This window comes from Pseudophryne corroboree, chromosome 2, assembly GCF_028390025.1.
Source record: "Pseudophryne corroboree isolate aPseCor3 chromosome 2, aPseCor3.hap2, whole genome shotgun sequence".
Lineage (NCBI taxonomy): Eukaryota > Metazoa > Chordata > Amphibia > Anura > Myobatrachidae > Pseudophryne > Pseudophryne corroboree.
The window spans coordinates 856,125,420-856,145,038 of record NC_086445.1 but is presented as its reverse complement, the minus strand read 5'-3'; the positions used below and the strand labels follow the sequence as shown (position 1 = coordinate 856,145,038).

The 19,619-nt window shown below is 49.8% G+C and overlaps 1 protein-coding gene across 5 annotated transcripts in view; it reads left to right on the top strand.

Annotated features, from left to right (window-relative positions):
- Positions 1–350: 350 nt before the first annotated feature.
- SPATA22 (spermatogenesis associated 22) overlaps positions 351–19,619 on the top strand; it is a 576,361-nt gene continuing 557,092 nt past the window's right edge. For 4 of the 5 annotated variants that reach the window (XM_063955812.1, XM_063955814.1, XM_063955811.1 and 1 more), the window contains exon 1: positions 544–654. In XM_063955812.1, coding sequence (XP_063811882.1) covers positions 636–654 — 19 coding nt within the window. In that variant the 5' untranslated portion in view covers positions 544–635. Of the gene's footprint in view, positions 655–19,619 lie in introns of all 5 variants that reach the window. The other variant, XM_063955813.1, reaches the window with a different exon arrangement.

Below are 19,619 nucleotides of genomic sequence, written 5' to 3'. Positions count from 1 at the left end.
GTTGGAACACCGAGTGACTCAACCCGGTATTTCAAGCCTGGCACCTTTCAGACAGCATATGAACACAGGTTATGCGTGTTCATGTGCCAATAACCCATGTTCATAGCTGGCGGTCTGAAAGGGGTATAATACAGCTCATTTAAATAAATCTGCCTTGCCATTTACTAATAGAAATAGACTACAGGTCCACAGGTCCCCCCCCCCTGCCATGCTGTGACAGAACAGCAGCTGTACAGACACATACCTCCCAACATGACCCTCTCCGGGAGGGACAAAATGCTCTGCTTAAGATTGCCGTCACCTGTGTTGAACAGGTAAATGAATAAGAAAGGTGTTTCAGCACAGGTGAAGGCAATCATAAATAAAGAGGGAATTCCAGGAGCACAGCATTGCGTCCCTCCTGGAGAGGGTCATGTTGTGAGGTATGCAGACCGAAGACATGACGCTCCCGCCGGAAACATCCCGCAGGGGGAGGACAGACAGCGTCGGGGCCAGAGCGCGCGCGTAGCAGAACTGGCCCTGGGGAACACGGCACGAGATGTTGGCGGGAAGCAGAAACTCAACAGAGGCGGCCGGCGCAAGCACACACAGACTGCGGCGGGTTGCGTGGCAAGCGTCACGTGAAACAGTCAGAGATGAAGAGAAGCTTCCCCGGTATATATATATATATAACATTGTTACCATATGCACCCTTATCGGTCTTGTGTAGAAGCGACCTAAAGTAGATGGCCAAATCACGCATCTACCCGTACAACCGGGGGGAGGACTCTACAAGGAGGTGGCCATTGGTAAAATGCTTATTCAGCCCACAACAGGATGCCTTCCTGCTTTTGTTCCTCCTGGGGAAAGGGGACAACTGGCAGCAACACTTCTCCAGTATGTCTCATGTGCAGGGGATGGGCGGCTGCAGCACATGTGCATACCTCCCAGCATGACCCTCTCCAGGAGGGACACAATGCTCTGCTTCTGGACTTCCCTCTTAATCTATGATTGCCGGCACCTGTTTTGAACAGGTTAATGGATGTGAAAGGTGTTTTAGTACAGGTGATGGGCAATCATAGATTAAGAGAAAAGTTCAGAAGCAGAGCATTTTGTCCCTCCTGGAGATCATGTTGGGAGGTATGCATGTGTGCCATGACACGCTGTGGTACATACTGTGCCTGGAAGCAGGGCCCGTTGTAATAGTGGAGAGACGGTATGCTCATGCTGCTGGCGGGCGAGGGGCCAGCTATTAGAGTCACAGTAGTAGATTTGGTAGAGGTGCTAGCTATATGGGAAAGGGTAAGAGGGAGGGCACTAGATGTGTATGGGACTTTCTCTTACGTCCTAGAGGATGCTGGGGTCCACATTAATACCATGGGGTATAGACGGATCCACTAGGAGCCATGGGCACTTTAAGACTTTGATAGTGTGGGCTGGCTCCTCCCTCTATACCCCTTCTACCAGACTCAGTTTAGAAAATGTGCCTGGAGCAGCCGGTCACAGCTAGGGGGAGCTCCTAGAGCTTTTCTAGTTTTATTATTTTACTAAGATGTTAGGCACAGCGAGGCTGCTGGCAACAGCCTCCCTGCTTCGTGGGACTTAGGGGAGGAGTAGTGTCCAACCCTCTGAGGTTAATGGCCACTATCTCCGCTGACAGGACATTTAAGCTCCTGAGGGTGATGATCGTTGGCCCCCGAGGTGACCGCTTACTCCCGCAGCATGCCGCCACCCCCTAACTGAGCCAGAAGATTGCGGTGGTGAGTGTGTCACTGGTGACCCGACAAGCGGGGAACCAGTGTAAATGGCAGCATCAGGGTGGGAGCGCAGTACTGACACTGCGCTCCGCAAGGCTCAGCGGTACACACGGTATGGCGCTGTGAGGGGCGCCCTGAGCCAGCCAGGTACCCTTGAAAACTGGTCACAATTGCTATCAGGGATGTTAGTTCTACTGTTGGACACTATACCTCAGGCTAGTATAATCCTACAAAGTGTGGGAAGATGTGCAATGTTTGGGGGCGGACCTTCTCAGAGCGTACCCAGCAGCTCACCAGCGCCATTTCCCTCCCTGCAGATCATCACTGAGAGACGCTGACAGGGAACGCTGACCCTCCACATGACTCCAGCTATCCTGTGCGGTACCATGGGGTTGTAGAAGGGCGGGGGTTAGTCACAACTGTGTAATCTATTAAGGTTACACAGTCAGCGCCAGGCACAGAATCTGCCTTCTGGGGCGCTGTGTGGGTACTGGCTCCATTACTCTGTGTCTCTCTAAAGGTACTTGGGGGAAACTGACATTTCTCTGACGTCCTAGTGGATGCTGGGACTCCGTAAGGACCATGGGGAATAGCGGCTCCGCAGGAGACAGGGCACAAAATAAAAGCTTAAGGATCAGGTGGTGTGCACTGGCTCCTCCCCCTATGACCCTCCTCCAAGCCTCAGTTAGATTTTTGTGCCCGGCCGAGAAGGGTGCAATCTAGGTGGCTCTCCTGAGCTGCTTAGAATAAAAGTTTAGTTTAGGTTTTTTTATTTTCAGTGAGTCCTGCTGGCAACAGGCTCACTGCATCGTGGGACTAAGGGGAGAAGAAACGGACTCACCTGAGTGCAGAGTGGATCGGGTTTCTTAGGCTACTGGACATTAGCTCCAGAGGGACGATCACAGGTTCAGCCTGGATGGGTCACCGGAGCCGCGCCGCCGTCCCCCTTACAGAGCCAGAAGAGACGAAGAGGTCCGGTGAAATCGGCGGCAGAAGACATCCTGTCTTCAGTCTAAGGTAGCGCACAGCACCGCAGCTGTGCGCCATTGCTCTCAGCACACTTCACACTCCGGTCACTGAGGGTGCAGGGCGCTGGGGGGGGAGCGCCCTGAGACGCAATATAACAGTATAATACCTTAGGTGGCAAAAAGAATACATCACATATAGCTCCTGGGCTATATGGATGTATTTTAACCCCTGCCATTTTTACACAAAAAGCGGGAGATAAGGACGTCGTGAAGGGGCGGAGCCTATCTCCTCAGCACACAAGCGCCATTTTCCCTCACAGCTCCGCTGGAAGGACGGCTCCCTGACTCTCCCCTGCAGTCCTGCTTCAGAATCAGGGTAAAAAAGAGAAGGGGGGGCATTTTTGGCAGCAAATAACGATAATAACAGCAGCTATAAGGGAATAACACTTATATAAGGTTATCCCTGTATATATATATATATATATATATATATATATATATATATATATATAGCGCTGGGTGTGTGCTGGCAGACTCTCCCTCTGTCTCTCCAAAGGGCTAAGTGGGGTCCTGTCCTCTATCAGAGCATTCCCGGTGTGTGTGCTGTGTGTCGGTACGCGTGTGTCGACATGTATGAGGAGGAATATGATGTGGAGGCGGAGCAGTTGCCTGTGTTGGTGATGTCACCCCCTAGGGAGTCGACACCTGACTGGATGATTGTATTTAAACAATTAAGTGATAATGTCAGCAATTTGCAAAAAACTGTTGACGACATGAGACAGCCGGCAAATCAATTAGTGCCTGTCCAGGCGTCTCAGACACCGTCAGGGGCGCTAAAACGCCCGTTACCTCAGTGGGTCGACACAGACCCTGACACAGATACTGAGTCTAGTGTCGACGGTGATGAGACAAACGTAATGTCCAGTAGGGCCACACGTTACATGATCACGGCAATGAAAGAGGCATTGAACCTTTCTGACACTACAAGTACCACAAAGAAGGGTATTATGTGGGGTGTGAAAAAACTACCAATAGTTTTTCCTGAGTCAGAGGAAATAAATGAGGTGTGTGAAAAAGCGTGGGTTTCCCCCGATAAAAAACAGCTAATTTCTAAAAAATTATTAGCATTATATCCCTTCCCGCCAGAGGTTAGGGCGCGTTGGGAAACACCCCCTAGGGTAGATAAGGCGCTCACACGTTTATCTAAACAAGTAGCGTTACCGTCTCCTGATACGGCCACCCTCAAAGAACCAGCTGATAGAAGGCTGGAAAATATCCTAAAAAGTATATACACACATACTGGTGTTATACTGCGACCAGCAATCGCCTCAGCCTGGATGTGCAGTGCTGGAGTCGCATGGTCGGATTCCCTGACTGAGAATATTGATACCCTGGATAGGGACAATATTTTGTTAACTATAGAACATTTAAAGGATGCATTACTATATATGCGTGATGCACAGAGGGACATTTGCACCCTGGCATCAAGAGTAAGTGCTATGTCCATCTCTGCCAGAAGAGCGTTATGGACGCGACAGTGGTCAGGGGATGCGGATTCCAAACGGCACATGGAAGTATTGCCGTATAAAGGGGAGGAGTTATTTGGGGCTGGTCTATCGGACCTGGTGGCCACGGCAACGGCTGGAAAATCCACCTTTTTACCCCAGGTCACTCCACATCAGCAGAAAAAGACACCGTCTTTTCAAACTCAGTCCTTTCGTTCCCATAAGTACAAGCGAGCAAAAGGCCACTCTTTTCTGCCCCGGGGCAGAGGAAGAGGAAAAAGACTGCACCATGCAGCCGCTTCCCAGGAGCAGAAGCCCTCCCCTGCTTCTGCCAAGTCTTCAGCATGACGCTGGGGCTTTACAAGCAGACTCAGATATGGTGGGGGCCCGTCTCAAGAATTTCAACGCGCAGTGGGCTCACTCGCAAGTGGATCCCTGGATTCTACAGGTAGTATCGCAGGGGTACAAACTGGAATTCGAGGCGTTTCCCCCTCGTCGGTTCCTGAAGTCTGCTTTACCAAAGTCTCCCTCCGACAGGGAGGCAGTTTTGGAAGCCATTCACAAGCTGTATTCCCAGCAGGTGATAATCAAGGTACCCCTCCTGCAACAAGGAAAGGGGTATTATTCCACGCTGTTTGTGGTACCGAAGCCGGACGGCTCGGTGAGACCAATTTTAAATCTGAAATCCTTGAACACTTACATAAAAAGGTTCAAATTCAAGATGGAGTCACTCAGAGCAGTGATAGCGAACCTGGAAGAAGGGGACTATATGGTGTCTCTGGACATCAAAGATGCTTATCTCCACGTCCCAATATACCCTTCTCACCAAGGGTACCTCAGGTTTGTAGTACAAAACTGTCATTATCAGTTTCAGACGCTGCCGTTTGGATTGTCCACGGCACCTCGGGTCTTTACCAAGGTAATGGCCGAAATGATGATTCTTCTACGAAGAAAAGGCATTTTAATTATCCCTTACTTGGACGATCTCCTGATAAGGGCAAGATCCAGGGAACAGTTAGAAGTCGGAGTAGCACTATCTCAGGTAGTGTTACGTCAGCACGGGTGGATTCTAAATATTCCAAAATCGCAGCTGATTCCAACGACACGTCTACTGTTCCTAGGAATGATTCTGGACACAGTCCAGAAGAAGGTGTTTCTCCCGGAGGAGAAGGCCAGGGAGTTATCCGAGCTAGTCAGGAACCTCCTAAAACCAGGCCAGGTCTCAGTGCATCAGTGCACGAGGGTCCTGGGAAAAATGGTGGCTTCTTATGAAGCGATTCCATTCGGAAGATTCCATGCAAGAACATTTCAGTGGGATCTACTGGACAAATGGTCCGGATCGCATCTGCAGATGCATCAGCGGATAACCCTGTCGCCAAGGACAAGGGTGTCTCTCCCGTGGTGGCTGCAGAGTGCTCATCTACTAGAGGGCCGCAGATTTGGCATTCAGGATTGGATCCTGGTAACCACGGATGCCAGCCTGAGAGGCTGGGGAGCAGTCACACAGGGAAGGAATTTCCAGGGCTTGTGGCCAAGCATGGAAACATCTCTTCATATAAACATTCTGGAACTAAGGGCCATTTACAATGCCCTAAGTCAAGCAAAACCTCTGGATCAACACCGCCTGACCCTGAAGCAATCGGACAACATCACGTCAGTCGCCCACGTAAACAGACAGGGCGGCACGAGAAGCAGGAGGGCAATGGCAGAAGCTGCAAGGATTCTTCGCTGGGCGGAAAATCATGTGATAGCACTGTCAGCAGTGTTCATTCCGGGAGTGGACAACTGGGAAGCAGACTTCCTCAGCAGACACGACCTTCACCCGGGAGAGTGGGGACTTCACCCAGAAGTCTTCCACCTGATTGTAAACCGTTGGGAAAAACCAAAGGTGGACATGATGGCGTCACGTCTAAACAAAAAACTGGACAGATATTGCGCCAGGTCAAGGGACCCTCAGGCAATAGCAGTGGACGCTCTGGTAACGCCGTGGGTGTACCAGTCAGTGTATGTGTTCCCTCCTCTGCCTCTCATACCAAAAGTAGTGAGAATCATAAGAAGGAGAGGAGTAAGAACTATACTCGTGGTCCCGGATTGGCCAAGAAGGACTTGGTACCCGGAACTTCAAGAGATGCTCACGGACGAACCGTGGCCTCTACCTCTAAGAAAGGACCTGCTACTGCAGGGGCCTTGTCTGTTCCAAGACTTACCGCGGCTGCGTTTGACGGCATGGCGGTTGAACGCCGGATCCTGAGGGAAAAAGGCATTCCAGAAGAAGTCATTCCTACTCTGGTCAAAGCCAGGAAGGACGTAACCGCAAAACATTATCACCGCATTTGGCGTAAATATGTTGCGTGGTGTGAGGCCAAGAGGGCCCCTACAGAGGATCGTTTCCTTCATTTCCTGCAAACAGGACTGTCTATGGGCCTAAAATTAGGGTCCATTAAGGTTCAAATTTCGGCCCTGTCGATTTTCTTCCAGAAAGAACTGGCTTCAGTACCTGAAGTTCAGACATTTGTAAAAGGGGTGCTGCACATACAGCCTCCTTTTGTGCCTCCAGTGGCACCTTGGGATCTCAATGTGGTGTTGAGTTTTCTAAAGTCACATTGGTTTGAACCACTTTCCACTGTGGACTTAAAATATCTCACATGGAAGGTGTCGATGCTGTTAGCCTTGGCTTCAGCCAGGCGTGTGTCAGAATTGGCGGCTTTATCATATAAAAGCCCTTACTTAATTTTTCATTCTGACAGGGCGGAATTGAGGACTCGTCCTCAATTTCTACCTAAGGTGGTTTCTGCATTTCACATGAACCAACCTATTGTGGTACCTGCGGCTACCAGGGACTTAGAGGACTCTAAGTTGCTTGACGTTGTCAGGGCCTTGAAAATATATGTTTCCAGGACGGCTGGAGTCAGAAAATCTGACTCGCTGTTTATCCTGTATGCACCCAACAAGCTGGGTGCTCCTGCTTCTAAGCAGACGATTGCTCGTTGGATTTGTAGTACAATTCAGCTTGCACATTCTGTGGCAGGATTGCCACAGCCAAAATCAATAAAAGCCCATTCCACAAGGAAAGTGGGCTCATCTTGGGCGGCTGCCCGAGGGGTCTCGGCTTTACAACTTTGCCGAGCAGCTACTTGGTCAGGGGCAAACACGTTTGCTAAATTCTACAAATTTGATACCCTGGCTGAGGAGGACCTGGAGTTCTCTCATTCGGTGCTGCAGAGTCATCCGCACTCTCCCGCCCGTTTGGGAGCTTTGGTATAATCCCCATGGTCCTTACGGAGTCCCAGCATCCACTAGGACGTCAGAGAAAATAAGATTTTACTTACCGATAAATCTATTTCTCGTAGTCCGTAGTGGATGCTGGGCGCCCATCCCTAGTGCGGATTGTCTGCAATACTTGTATATAGTTATTGTTACAAAAATTCGGGTTATTATTGTTGTGAGCCATCTTTTCAGAGGCTCCCTTGCGTTTATCATACTGTTAACTGGGTTCAGATCACAAGTTGTACGGTGTGATTGGTGTGGCTGGTATGAGTCTTACCCGGGATTCAATATCCTTCCTTATTATGTACGCTCGTCCGGGCACAGTATCCTAACTGAGGCTTGGAGGAGGGTCATAGGGGGAGGAGCCAGTGCACACCACCTGATCCTTAAGCTTTTATTTTGTGCCCTGTCTCCTGCGGAGCCGCTATTCCCCATGGTCCTTACGGAGTCCCAGCATCCACTACGGACTACGAGAAATAGATTTATCGGTAAGTAAAATCTTATTTTTCCTGTGTGTGTGCAAATTCTCACATTACCATGTCCAGGGACTCTGTGTCTTGTGCGGCAGAATATGTATCTTCTCCAGAGGAATCCATTCCATGTACACAGGAATGTAATATTTTGTCTCAACCTTCCGAATCCGAGCCCCAGTGGGTAGCTTCTATTAAGGGAATGATATCCCAGATTTCTCTAACGTCCTAAGTGGATGCTGGGGACTCCGTAAGGACCATGGGGAATAGCGGCTCCGCAGGAGACTGGGCACAAAGTAAAAGCTTTAGGACTAGCTGGTGTGCACTGGCTCCTCCCCCTATGACCCTCCTCCAAGCCTCAGTTAGATTTTTGTGCCCGGCCGAGAAGGGTGCATGCTAGGTAGCTCTCCAGAGCTGCTTAGAGTAAAAGTTTTAAATAGGTTTTTTTATTTTCAGTGAGACCTGCTGGCAACAGGCTCACTGCATCGTGGGACTAAGGGGAGAAGAAGCGAACTCACCTGACTGCAGAGTGGATTGGGCTTCTTGGCTACTGGACATTAGCTCCAGAGGGACGATCACAGGTTCAGCCTGGATGGGTCCCGGAGCCGCGCCGCCGTCCCCCTTACAGAGCCAGAAGAGCGAAGAGGTCCGGAAAAATCGGCGGCAGAAGACGTTCCTGTCTTCAATAAGGTAGCGCACAGCACTGCAGCTGTGCGCCATTGCTCTCAGCACACTTCACACTCCGGTCACTGAGGGTGCAGGGCGCTGGGGAGGAGCGCCCTGAGACGCAATAAAACATGTTTAAACCTTATATGGCTAAAGAAATACATCACATATAGCTCCTGGGCTATATGGATGCATTTCACCCCTGCCAGTTTTCCTAAAAAAAGCGGGAGAAAAGGCCGCCGTGAAGGGGGCGGAGCCTATCTCCTCAGCACACAAGCGCCATTTTCCCTCACAGCTCCGTTGGAGGGAAGCTCCCTGGCTCTCCCCTGCAGTCACTACACTACAGAAAGGGTTAAAAAAAGAGAGGGGGGCACTAATTAGGCGCAGTATTAACTATACAGCAGCTATAAGGGGAAAAACACTTATATAAGGTTATCCCTGTATATATATATATATATAGCGCTCTGGTGTGTGCTGGCAAACTCTCCCTCTGTCTCCCCAAAGGGCTAGTGGGGTCCTGTCCTCTATCAGAGCATTCCCTGTGTGTGTGCTGTATGTCGGTACTTTTGTGTCGACATGTATGAGGAGAAAAATGATGTGGAGACGGAGCAGATTGCCTGTAATAGTGATGTCACCCCATAGGGGGGTCGACACCTGAGTGGATGAACTGTTGGAAGGAATTACGTGACAGTGTCAGCTCTGTATAAAAGACAGTGGTTGACATGAGACAGCCGGCTACTCAGCTTGTGCCTGTCCAGACGTCTCATAGGCCGTCAGGGGCTCTAAAGCGCCCGTTACCTCAGATGGCAGATATAGACGCCGACACGGATACTGACTCCAGTGTCGACGGTGAAGAGACAAATGTGACTTCCAGTAGGGCTACACGTTACATGATTGAGGCAATGAAAAATGAAAAATGTTTTACACATTTCTGATAATACGAGTACCACCAAAAAGGGGTATTATGTTCGGTGAGGAAAAACTACCTGTAGTTTTCCTGAATCTGAGAAATTAAATGAGGTGTGTGATGATGCGTGGGTTTCCCCCGATAACAACTGATAATTTCTAAAATGTTATTGGCATTATATCCTTTCCCGCCAGAGGTTAGAGTGCGTTGGGAAACACCCCCTAGGGTGGATAAAGCGCTCACACGCTTGTAAGGGCTCTACCTTCGCCTGAGATGGCCGCCCTTAAGGATCCTGCTGATAGAAAGCAGGAGGGTATCCTAAAAGGTATTTACACACATACTGGTGTTATACTGCGACCAGCAATCGCCTCAGCCTGGATGTGCAGTGCTGGGTTGGCGTGGTCGGATTCCCTGACTGAAAATATTGATACCCTAGATAGGGACAGTATATTTTTGCCTATAGAGCATTTAAAAGATGCATTTCTATATATGCGTGATGCACAGCGGAATATTTGCCGACTGGCATCAAGTCTAAGTGCGTTGTCCATTTCTACCAGTAGAGGGTTATGGACACGTCCGTGGTCAGGTGATGCGTATTCCAAACGGCATTTGGAAGTATTGCTTTATTAAGGAGTTATTTGGGGTCGGTCTTTCAGACCTGGTGGCCACGGCAACAGCTGGGAATTCCACGTTTGTACCCCAGGTCGCCTCTGAACATGAAAAGACGCCGTATTATCAGGCGCAGTCTTTTCGTGGACAAGCGGGCAAAAGGTTCCTCATTTCTGCCCCGTGACAGAGGGAGAGGAAAAAGGCTGCAGAAATCAGCCAGTTCCCAGGAACAGAAACCCTCTGCCAAGCCCTCAGTATACGCTGGGGCTTTACAAGCAGAATCAGGCACGGTAGGGGGCCCGTCTCAATGAATTTCAGCGCGCAGTAGGCTCACTCGCAAGTAGACCCCTGGATCCTTCAGGTGATATCTCAGGGGTACAAATTAGAATTCGAGACGTCTCCCCCTCGCCGTTTCCTAAAGTCGGCTTTACCGATGTCTCCTTCTGACAGGGAGACAGTTTTGGAAGCCATTCACAAGCTGTATTCCCAGCAGGTGATAATCAAGATACCCCTCCTGCAACAGGGAACGGGGTATTATTCCACACTGTTGTGGTACCGAAGCCGGACGGCTCGGTGAGACCGATTCTAAATCTAAAATCTTTGAACACTTACATACAGAGGTTCAAATTCAAGATTGAGTCACTCAGAGCAGTGATTGCGAACCTGGAAGAAGGGGACTACATGATGTCTCGGGACATCAAGGATGCTTACCTTCATGTAAAAATTTACCCTTCTCACCAGGGGTACCTCAGGTTTATGGTACAGAACTGTCACTATCAGTTCAGACGCTGCCGTATGGATGGTCCACGGCACCCCGGGTCTTTACCAAGGTAATGGCCGAAATGATATTCCTTCGAAGGAAGGGAATTTTAGTTATCCCTTACTTGGACAATTCCCTGATAAGGGTAAGATCCAGGGAACAGTTGGAGGTCGGTGTAGCACTATCTCAGGTAGTTTTGCGGCAGCACGATTGGATTCTCAATATTCCAAAATCGCACCTGGTTCCGACGACGTGTCTTCTGTTCCTAGGGATGATCCTGGACACAGTCCAGAAAAAGGTGTTTCTCCCGGAGGAGAAAGCCAGGGAGTTATCCGAGCTAGTCAGGAACCTCCTAAAACCGAGCCAAGTCTCAGTGCATCAATGCACAAGGGTTCTGGGTAAAATGGTGGCTTCCTACGAAGCAATCCCATTCGGCAGATTCCACGCAAGAACTTTCCAGTGGGACCTGCTGGAAAAATGGTCCGGGTCGCATCTTCAGATGCATCAGCGGATAACCCTGTCACCAAGGACAAGGGTGTCCCTCCTGTGGTGGTTGCAGAGTGCTCATCTTCTAGAGGGCCGCAGGTTAGGCATTCAGGACTGGGTCCTGGTGACCACGAATGCCAGCCTGCGAGGCTGGGGAGCAGTCACACAGGGAAGGAATATCCAGGGCTTATGGTCAAGCCTGGAGACATCACTTCACATAAATATCCTGAAGCTAAGGGACATTTACAATGCTCTAAGCTTAGCAAGACCTCTGCTTCAAGGTCAGCCGGTGTTGATCCAGTCGGACAACATCACGGCAGTCACCCACGTAAACAAACAGGGTGGCACAAGAAGCAGGAGGGCAATGGCAGAAGCTGCAAGGATTCTTCGCTGGGCGGAAAATCATGTGATAGCACTGTCAGCAGTATTCATTCCGGGAGTGGACAACTGGGAAGCAGACTTCCTCAGCACGACCTCCACCCGGGAGAGTGGGGACTTCACCCAGAAGTCTTCTACATGATTAAGAACTCGACAGGTATTGCGCCAGGTCCAGGGACCCTCAGGCAATAAGCTGTAGACGCTCTGGTAACACCGTGGGTGTACCAGTCAGGGTATGTGTTCCCTCCTCTGCCTCTCATACCCAAGGTACTGAGATTGATAAGATGGAGAGGAGTAAGCACTATATTCGTGGTTCCGGATTGGCCAAGAAGGACTTGGTAACCGGAACTTCAAGAGATGCTAACGGAGGATCCGTGGCCTCTACTTCTAAGAAGGGACCTGCTCCAGCAAGGACCCTGTCTGTTCCAAGACTTACCGTGGCTGCGTTTGACGGCATGGCGGTTGAACGTCGGATCCTGAAGGAAAAAAGGCATTCCGGATGAAGTCATCCCTATCCTGATCAAAGCCAGGAAGGATGTAACCGCAAAAACATTATCACCGCAATTGGCGAAAATATGTTGCGTGGTGCGAGGCCAGTAAGGCCCGACGGAGGAAATTCAACTGGGTCGATTCCTACATTTCCTGCAAACAGGAGTGTCTATGGGCCTGAAATTGGGGTCCATTAAGGTTAGAATTTCGGCCCTGTCAATTTTCTTCCAAAAAGAACTAGCTTCAGTCCCTGAAGTTCAGACGTTGTAAAAGGGGTACTGCATATACAGCCTCCTTTTGTGCCTCCAGTGGCACTTTGGGATCTCAATGTAATTTTGGGTTCCAAAAGCCACATTGGTTGGAACCACTTAAATCTGTGGAGTTAAAATATCTTGCATGAAAAGTGGTCATGCTGTTGGCCCTGGCCTGGGCCAGGCGCGTGTCAGTATTGGCGGCTTTATCCTGAAAAAGCCCTTATCTGATTTTCCATTCGGACAGGGCGGAATTGAGGACTCGTCCTCAGTTTCTCCCCAAGGTGGTTTCAGCGTTTCACCTGAACCAACCTATTTGTGGTGCCTGCGGCTACTAGGGACTTGGAGGATTCCAAGTTGCTGGACGTAGCCAGGGCCCTGAAAATATATGTTTCCAGGACGGCTGGAGTCAGAAAATCTGACTCGCTGTTTATCCTGTATGCACCCAACAAGCTGGGTGCTCCTGCTTCTAAGCAGACTATTGCTCGTTGGATTTGTAGTACAATTCAGCTTGCACATTCTGTGGCAGGCCTGCCACAGCCAAAAATCTGTAAATGCCCACTCCACAAGGAAGGTGGGCTCATCTTGGGCGGCTGCCCGAGGAGTATCGGCTTTACAACTTTGCCGAGCAGCTACTTGGTCAGGAGCAAATACGTTTGTAAAATTCTACAAAATTGATATCCTGGCTGAGGAGGACCTGGAGTTCTCTCATTTGGTGCTGCAGAGTCATCCGCACTCTCCCGCCCGTTTGGGAGCTTTGGTATAATCCCCATGGTCCTTACGGAGTCCCCAGCATCCACTTAGGACGTTAGAGAAAATAAGAATTTACTTACCGATAATTCTATTTCTCATAGTCCGTAGTGGATGCTGGGCGCCCATCCCAAGTGCGGATTGTCTGCAATACTTGTACATAGTTATTGTTACAAAAATCGGGTTATTATTGTTGTGAGCCATCTTTCAGAGGTTCCTCTGTTATCATGCTGTTAACTGGGTTCAGATCACAGGTTATACGGTGTGATTGGTGTGGCTGGTATGAGTCTAAGGGTGTGTACACACGGTGAGATAAATCTGTAAGATTTTGACTATATAGTCAAAATCTTATGAAAAGTTAGTGCATATCTCATGACGCTAGGCAGCTTGCGATACAGATTCGATCCCGATGCGCGCTCCCGTGGTGTCGGTATCGTAAGGCTAGATAGACTGTGCAGGCAAGTTAATCTTGACTATCTAGTGTACTATCTAGTACAAAGTATAGTCAAAATTGGCACTTAGTCAAAATCGTACATAGACAAAATCTCAAGCACAGATAGTCAAAATCTGTCCTATCTGTGCTATCTGGGCTCTGGGGGAGTTCAAGGGAAATCGCATAGTCAAAATCGAACATAGCAGGGATCTCACCATGTGTACACACCCTTACCCGGGATTCAAAATCCTTCCTTATTGTGTACGCTCGTCCGGGCACAGTATCCTAACTGAGGCTTGGAGGAGGGTCATAGGGGGAGGAGCCAGTGCACACCAGCTAGTCCTAAAGCTTTTACTTTGTGCCCAGTCTCTTGCGGAGCCGCTATTCCCCATGGTCCTTACGGAGTCCCCAGCATCCACTACGGACTATGAGAAATAGAATTATCGGTAAATAAATTCTTATTTCTCTAACGTCCTAGTGGATGCTGGGAACTCCGTAAGGACCATGGGGAATAGCGGGCTCCGAAGGAGGCTGGGCACTCTAGAAAGATATTAGACTACCTGGTGTGCACTGGCTCCTCCCACTATGACCCTCCTCCAAGCCTCAGTTAGATTTCGTGCCCGGCCGAGGTTGGATGCACACTAGGGGCTCTCCTGAGCTCTTAGAAAGTTATAGTCTTAGAATTTATTTTTTTCAGTGAGACCTGCTGGCAACAGGCTCACTGCAGCGAGGGACTAAGGGGAGAAGAAGCGAACTCGCCTGCTTGCAGCCGGATTGGGCTTCTTAGGCTACTGGACACCATAAGCTCCAGAGGGATCGACCGCAGGCCCAGCCTTGATGTTCGGTCCCGGAGCCGCGCCGCCGTCCCCCTTACAGAGCCAGAAGCAGGAAGATGGTCCGAAAAATCGGCGGCATGAAGACATCCTGTCTTCACCAAGGTAGCGCACAGCACTGCAGCTGTGCGCCATTGCTCCTCATACACACTTCACACTCCGGTCACTGAGGGTGCAGGGCGCTGGGGGGGGGCGCCCTGAGGCAGCAATAAAAACACCTTGGCTGGCTAAAATACCTCAATATATAGCCCCTGGGGCTATATATGAGGTAAATACCCCTGCCAGAATCCCAAAAAAAGCGGGAGAATAGGCCGCGAAAAAGGGGCGGAGCCTATCTCCTCAGCACACTGGCGCCATTTTTCCCTCACAGCTCGGCTGGAAGGAAGCTCCCTGGCTCTTCCCTGCATTTCTACAGTACAGTAAGAGGGAAAGAGAGGGGGGGCACTAAATTGGCACTGTATACAGTATAAGCAGCTATTAGGGACATAACTCAGTTAGTCCCTGTATATATATATAGCGCTCTGGTGTGTGCTGGCATACTCTTACTCTGTCCCCCCAAAGGGCTTTTGTGGGTCCTGTCCTCTATTTGAGCATTCCCTGTGTGTGTGGAGTGTGTCGGTACGGCTGTGTCGACATGTTTGAGGAGGATAATGATGTGGAGGGGGAGCAGATGCCTTTAGCAGAGATGTCACCCCCTGCGGGGCAGACACCTGAGTGGATGGTATTATGGCAAGAAATGAGTGCACGTATAGACTCCTTACATAAAAAATTTGACGACATGCCGACTGTGGGACAGCCGAGTCTTCAGCTCGTGCCTGTCCAAGGGTCTCAAAAGTCATCAGGGGCTCTAAAACGCCCGTTATCTCAGGTGGCACAAGTAGATGTCGACACGGATACTGACGCCAGTGTCGACGACGATGAGTCAAATTTAATGCCCGTTAAGGCCATTCGCTGCATGATTGAGGCAATGAAAGAGGTGTTAAATATTTCTGATTTACATCCAGGTACCACAAAAAAGGGTATTATGTTTGGGGAGAAAAAACTACCTGTAGTTTTTCCCCCGTCAGATGAATTAAATGAAGTGTGTGAAGAAGCGTGGGCTTCCCCTGATAAGAAATTGGTGATTCCTAAGAAATTACTAATGGCGTTCCCTTTCCCGCCAGAGGATAGGTTACGTTGGGAAACACCCCCGAGGGTGGATAAAGCGCTCACACGTTTGTCAAAAAAGGTGGCACTACCGTCCCAGGATACGGCCGCCCTTAAGGAACCTGCTGATAGAAGGCAGGAGGCGATCCTGAAGTCTGTATATACACACTCAGGCATTATACTCAGACCAGCGATTCCGTCAGCTTGGATGTGCAGTGCTGCCGCTGCATGGTCAGATAACCTGTCAGAAAATATTGACACACTAGACAGAGACACGATCCTGTTAACAATTGACCATATCAAAGACTCAGTCTTATACATGAGAGATGCACAGAGGGAAATCTGCCGGCTGGCATCTAAAGTAAGTGCACTATCTATCTCTGCTAGGAGATGCTTATGGACTCGCCAGTGGACTGGAGATGCAGATTCCAAAAGGCACATGGAAGTTTTGCCTTATAAAGGGGAGGAATTATTTGGGGATGGTCTCTCCGACCTAGTTTCCACAGCAACGTCTGGGAAGTCAGCATTTTTACCCCATGTCCCCTCACAGCCTAAGAAGGCGCCATTTTATCAGGTTCAGTCCTTTCGATCCCAGAAAAACAAGCGGGGAAAAGGAGGGTCTTTTCTGTCAAGAGGCAGGGGAAAAAGGCTGCAGCAAACAGCAGGTTCCCAGGAACAAAAGTCCTCCCCCGCTTCCTCTTCCAAGTCCGCCGCATGACGGTGGGGCTTCACAGGCGGAGCCAGGTACGGTGGGGGCCCGCCTCAGGAATTTCAGCGATCAGTGGGTTCGCTCACAGGTGGATCCCTGGATCCTTCAAATAGTATCTCAGGGATACAGGCTGGAATTCGAGGCGATTCCACCCCGCCGTTTCCTAAAATCCGCCTTGCCGATTGCTCCCTCAGACAGGGAGGCAGTGCTAGCGGCAATTCACAAGCTGTATTCCCAGCAGGTGATAATCAAGGTACCCCTACTTCAACAAGGCCGGGGTTACTATTCCACACTATTTGTGGTACCGAAACCGGACGGTTCGGTGAGACCCATTTTAAATTTGAAGTCCTTGAACACATACATAAAAAAATTCAAGTTCAAGATGGAATCGCTCAGGGCGGTTATTGCAAGCCTGGACGAGGGGGATTACATGGTATCCCTGGACATCAAAGATGCTTACCTGCATGTCCCCATTTACAATTCTCACCAGGAGTACCTCAGATTTGTGGTACAGGATTGCCATTACCAATTCCAGACGCTGCCGTTTGGACTCTCCACGGCACCGAGGGTATTTACCAAGGTTATGGCGGAAATGATGATACTCCTTCGAAAAAAGGGAGTTTTAATTATCCCATACTTGGACGATCTCCTAATAAAGGCACGATCCAAGGAACAGTTGTTAGTGGGAGTAGCACTATCTCAGGAAGTGCTGAGTCAGCACGGTTGGATTCTGAATATCCCAAAGTCACAGCTGGTCCCCACGACACGTCTAATGTTCCTGGGAATGATTCTGGACACGGCCCAGAAAAAAGTGTTTCTCCCGGAGGAGAAAGCCAGGGAGTTGTCTTCTCTAGTCAGAGACCTCCTAAAACCAAAACAGGTATCGGTGCATCACTGCACGCGGGTCCTGGGAAAGATGGTAGCTTCTTACGAAGCAATTCCATTCGGCAGGTTCCATGCCAGAATTTTTCAGTGGGACCTGTTGGACAAGTGGTCCGGATCGCATCTTCAGATGCATCGTTTAATAACCCTGTCTCCACGAACCAGGGTGTCTCTTCTGTGGTGGCTGCACAGTGCTCATCTTCTGGAGGGCCGCAGATTCGGCATACAGGACTGGGTCCTGGTGACCACGGATGCCAGCCTACGAGGCTGGGGGGCAGTCACAAAGGGAAGAAATTTCCAAGGACTATGGTCAAGTCAGGAGACTGCCCTTCACATAAATATTCTGGAACTAAGGGCCATTTACAATGCCCTAAGTCAAGCAAAATCCCTGCTCCTACACCAGCCGGTGCTGATCCAGTCAGACAACATCACGGCAGTCGCCCATGTGAATCGACAGGGCGGCACAAGAAGCAGGACGGCGATGGCAGAAGCCACAAAAATTCTCCGATGGGCGGAGAATCATGTACTAGCACTGTCAGCAGTGTTCATCCCGGGAGTGGACAACTGGGAAGCAGACTTTCTCAGCAGGCACGACCTCCACCCGGGAGAGTGGGGACTTCATCCAGAAGTCTTCCAAATGATTGTAAATCAATGGGGTTGTCCACAGGTGGACATGATGGCGTCCCGCATAAACAAAAAACTAGAGAAGTATTGCGCCAGGTCAAGAGACCCTCAGGCGATAGCGGTGGACGCCCTAGTGACACCGTGGGTGTACCGGTCAGTGTATGTGTTCCCTCCTCTACCTCTCATACCAAAGGTACTGAGAATAATAAGAAAGCGAGGAGTAAACACAATTCTCGTGGTTCCGGATTGGCCAAGAAGAGCGTGGTACCCGGAACTTCAAGAGATGATCTCAGAGGACCCTTGGTCCCTGCCGCTCAGACGGGACCTGCTACAGCAGGGCCCCTGTCTGTTCCAAGACTTACCGCTGCTGCGTTTGACGGCATGGCGGTTGAACGCCGGATCCTGAAGGAAAAGTGCATTCCGGAGGAAGTCATTCCTACGCTTATTAAAGCCAGGAAAGATGTTACGGCAAAACATTATCACCGCATATGGCGGAAATATGTTGCATGGTGCGAGGCCAAAAAGGCCCCAACAGAGGAATTTCAACTGGGTCGATTTCTGCATTTCCTGCAAGCAGGAGTGAATATGGGCCTAAAACTAGGCTCCATTAAAGTACAGATCTCGGCTCTGTCGATTTTCTTTCAAAAGGAACTAGCTTCAGTACCTGAAGTTCAGACATTTGTGAAAGGAGTGCTGCATATTCAGCCCCCATTTGTGCCTCCTGTGGCACCTTGGGATCTCAACGTGATGTTGAATTTCTTGAAATCACATTGGTTTGAGCCACTAAAAACCGTGGATCTGAAATATCTCACGTGGAAAGTGGTCATGTTATTGGCCCTGGCATCAGCCAGGCGAGTGTCAGAATTGGCGGCTTTATCATGTAAAAGCCCTTATCTGATTTTTCATATGGATAGGGCAGAATTGAGGACTCGTCCCCAGTTTCTCCCTAAGGTGGTGTCAGCGTTTCACCTGAACCAACCTATTGTGGTGCCTGCGGCTACTAAGGATTTGGAGGACTCCAAGTTGCTAGACGTTGTCAGGGCCCTAAAAATATGTTTCCAGGACGGCTGGAGTCAGAAAATCTGACTCGCTGTTTATCCTATATGCACCCAACAAGCTGGGTGCTCCTGCTTCTAAGCAGACTATTGCTCGTTGGATTTGTAGTACAATTCAGCTTGCACATACTGTGGCAGGCCTGCCACAGCCAAAATCTGTCAATGCCCATTCCACAAGGAAGGTGGGCTCATCTTGGGCAGCTGCCCGAGGGGTCTCGGCTTTACGACTTTGCCGAGCAGCTACTTGGTCAGGGGCAAACACGTTTGCAAAATTCTATAAATTTGATACCCTGGCTGAGGAGGACCTGGAGTTCTCTCATTCGGTGCTGCAGAGTCATCCGCACTCTCCCGCCCGTTTGGGAGCTTTGGTATAATCCCCATGGTCCTTACGGAGTTCCCAGCATCCACTAGGACGTTAGAGAAAATAAGAATTTACTCACCGGTAATTCTGTTTCTCGTAGTCCGTAGTGGATGCTGGGCGCCCATCCCAAGTGCGGTCTATCTGCAATACTTGTACATAGTTATTGTTAACTAAATCGGGTTATTGTTGAGCCATCTGTTGAGAGGCTCTATCGTTTCATACTGTTAACTGTGTTTCATATCACGAGTAGTTCGGTGTGATTGGTGTGGCTGGTATGAGTCTTACCCGGGATTCAAAATCCTTCCTTATTGTGTACGCTCGTCCGGGCACAGTA